The sequence below is a fragment of the Mus pahari genome, chromosome 6 (genome assembly GCF_900095145.1).
Source record: "Mus pahari chromosome 6, PAHARI_EIJ_v1.1, whole genome shotgun sequence".
Classification (NCBI taxonomy): Eukaryota; Metazoa; Chordata; class Mammalia; order Rodentia; family Muridae; genus Mus; species Mus pahari.
In genome coordinates this window covers 80668620-80670606 of record NC_034595.1, presented here as the reverse complement: position 1 = coordinate 80670606, position 1987 = coordinate 80668620, and the positions used below count along the sequence as shown (strand labels likewise).

General features: G+C 52.3%; 1 protein-coding gene across 2 annotated transcripts in view; it reads left to right on the top strand.

Annotated features, from left to right (window-relative positions):
• Positions 1-1987, top strand: part of Ccdc28b (coiled-coil domain containing 28B) — a 4940-nt gene continuing 2953 nt past the window's right edge. Inside the window, exons 1-2 of one of the 2 annotated variants that reach the window (XM_021200653.2) lie at positions 1-286; positions 1302-1487. In XM_021200653.2, the coding sequence (XP_021056312.1) occupies positions 1324-1487 (164 nt within the window). In that variant the 5' untranslated portion in view covers positions 1-286; positions 1302-1323. The remainder of the gene's footprint in view (positions 287-1301; positions 1488-1987) is intronic. The other variant, XM_021200654.2, reaches the window with a different exon arrangement.

The following is a 1987-nucleotide window of genomic DNA, read 5'->3' as shown; positions in this document are numbered from 1 at the left end:
AACGTGACAAGAAAAGGAAATTATTTTAAACCCATATCCTGTAACTAGCAGTGCTCCTTTAGTTCACGTGGGAGGAAGGTAAGAGGAACTGTTAAATCAACAGAAGGACTCTCCTCCGGCTCCGCTCCCAGTGAATCCAAAGAGTGCTACTTTCTCTTTAAATGCAAATCATCTCCAGCCAGCTTAGCTCCCTCCAGCTCTAGTTCCCCGGAGGAGAGAGAGAGCAGGGTGGAGAGGGATTCCAGAGAAGCATTCACTATTCCACATTCAGACCCCAAACCTCCAGGTCAGTAGAACCCAAAAGGGTGCGAGAAGGGAGCGAGGAGGGTGGGGGCGGGGTGCCGCACCTGAGGCTTGTTTTTTGAAGCGGGAATTGAGAACCGAGTGATTGCTTAGGCACATCTTCCCAGGCGGATCAGTCGCTCTGGCTGCCGCTTCCATCAGGTCGCTTACTGGGTCACACTGCTGCTACATGGAGGGAGAAAGACTTCTCCGCCTCCCACCACCACCCATCCACCCCCAGCCCCACTGATGCCACCCAGCTGTTCCATGCCAGCTTAAATGCTTAATTCGACCATCGCCATCTCGGAAGTAAAGTGACCCAGCTGATTGATGACGGTCTGGGCTGAGACCTCCCCTGGAGAGGACCCCTAGCAGACTAGATACCTAGTGATGGGGCTGTATGGGAGTCAAGTCACAGTTACATTGTTGGAAGTCTAGCCCCTAAAGACTTTCTAACTGGAAGAAGAGGCTAGAAGCCGTCCCGGGAACTTCTGGGCATCCCTGGCATGTGTAGTTGAAGTGAAGTGGGAGAGAGACCAGTATGTAAGTGATGAGCTGGCTATTCCTGGTTGATATGATTGACGCTAGGGTATTTCCAGGTGTCCCTACCTTACCTTGGTTACACCTCATGCAGTGTTAGTCAGACTGTTGCCTAGTGAACACCCTTCTGATCCATAGCTGGCTCCCCTAGTCACATCCACTCTGTCTCCTGAGCATTTTCCTCTACAGCCCCAGGCTCTGGGCTGTAGTGACAGGAGACCAGCAAGATGACCCTGTCTGGGCCAGCCCTCTCCAGCAGGCTGTCAGGAAGAAAGGGGCTTTGCTGGCCTTGGAAGGTCCTTCAGATACATAGCTACAGTCCAGCAGCAGGCTGGCATCTGGCACTGTACAGACAAGAGAACAGAGCTCCTGACTGCTGGACAAAGACACATTTGAAGACCCTCTCAGATCAGAGGGTGCTGAGTGAAAGGATGATTTTGCACACACACACACACACACACCGTTATCTTCCTCCCCAGACCTGAGGTCCAACACCACCCAATGGAAGACAAAAAGAAGAAACGGAGTCCTAAGCCCTGCCCGACCCAACCAGCACAGGCCCCAGGCACACTGCGCAGAGTCCCTGTGCCCACCAGCCACAGTGGCTCCTTGGCTCTGGGACTCCCTCATTTGCCATCACCCAAACAGCGAGCCAAGTTCAAGAGGTGAGTAAGGAGGGGTGAGTAAAGAGGGGTACTTGGCCAGACTGGAGGTTCCCAGGTGTGGGCTGAGCACTATGTAAGGAGGACCTGCAGACACCACTGCTGAACAGCAACCAGTGCCTTACCCATTCACTGGGGATGTAGACCCGATGCATCCTCAGGTACACAGAGACCGCACAGACTGAGGCTCTAGCTCTGAGGAGGAAGGGAGTGACCTTGAGAGGAGCTGCCTGACACTAAAGAAGGGAAGTTATTCAAGACCGAGAAGCTCACATGCCATGAAAGCCAAAACAGAGATGGAAAGGCCCCAGGAGTGCAGGGCTAACCACCTGGAGGACCATTCCTTCCTTTTAAATTCATTGCATTTTGGTCACCAAGCTGGGAGATTGACCTGAAGATACTGGGCAAGTGCTCTCCCACTGAGCATTCTCCCTCGCCCATTTAAGTTCTCTGCTCAGTTCTTTTTTTTTTTTTTTTTTTTGGTTTTTCAAGACAGGGTTTCT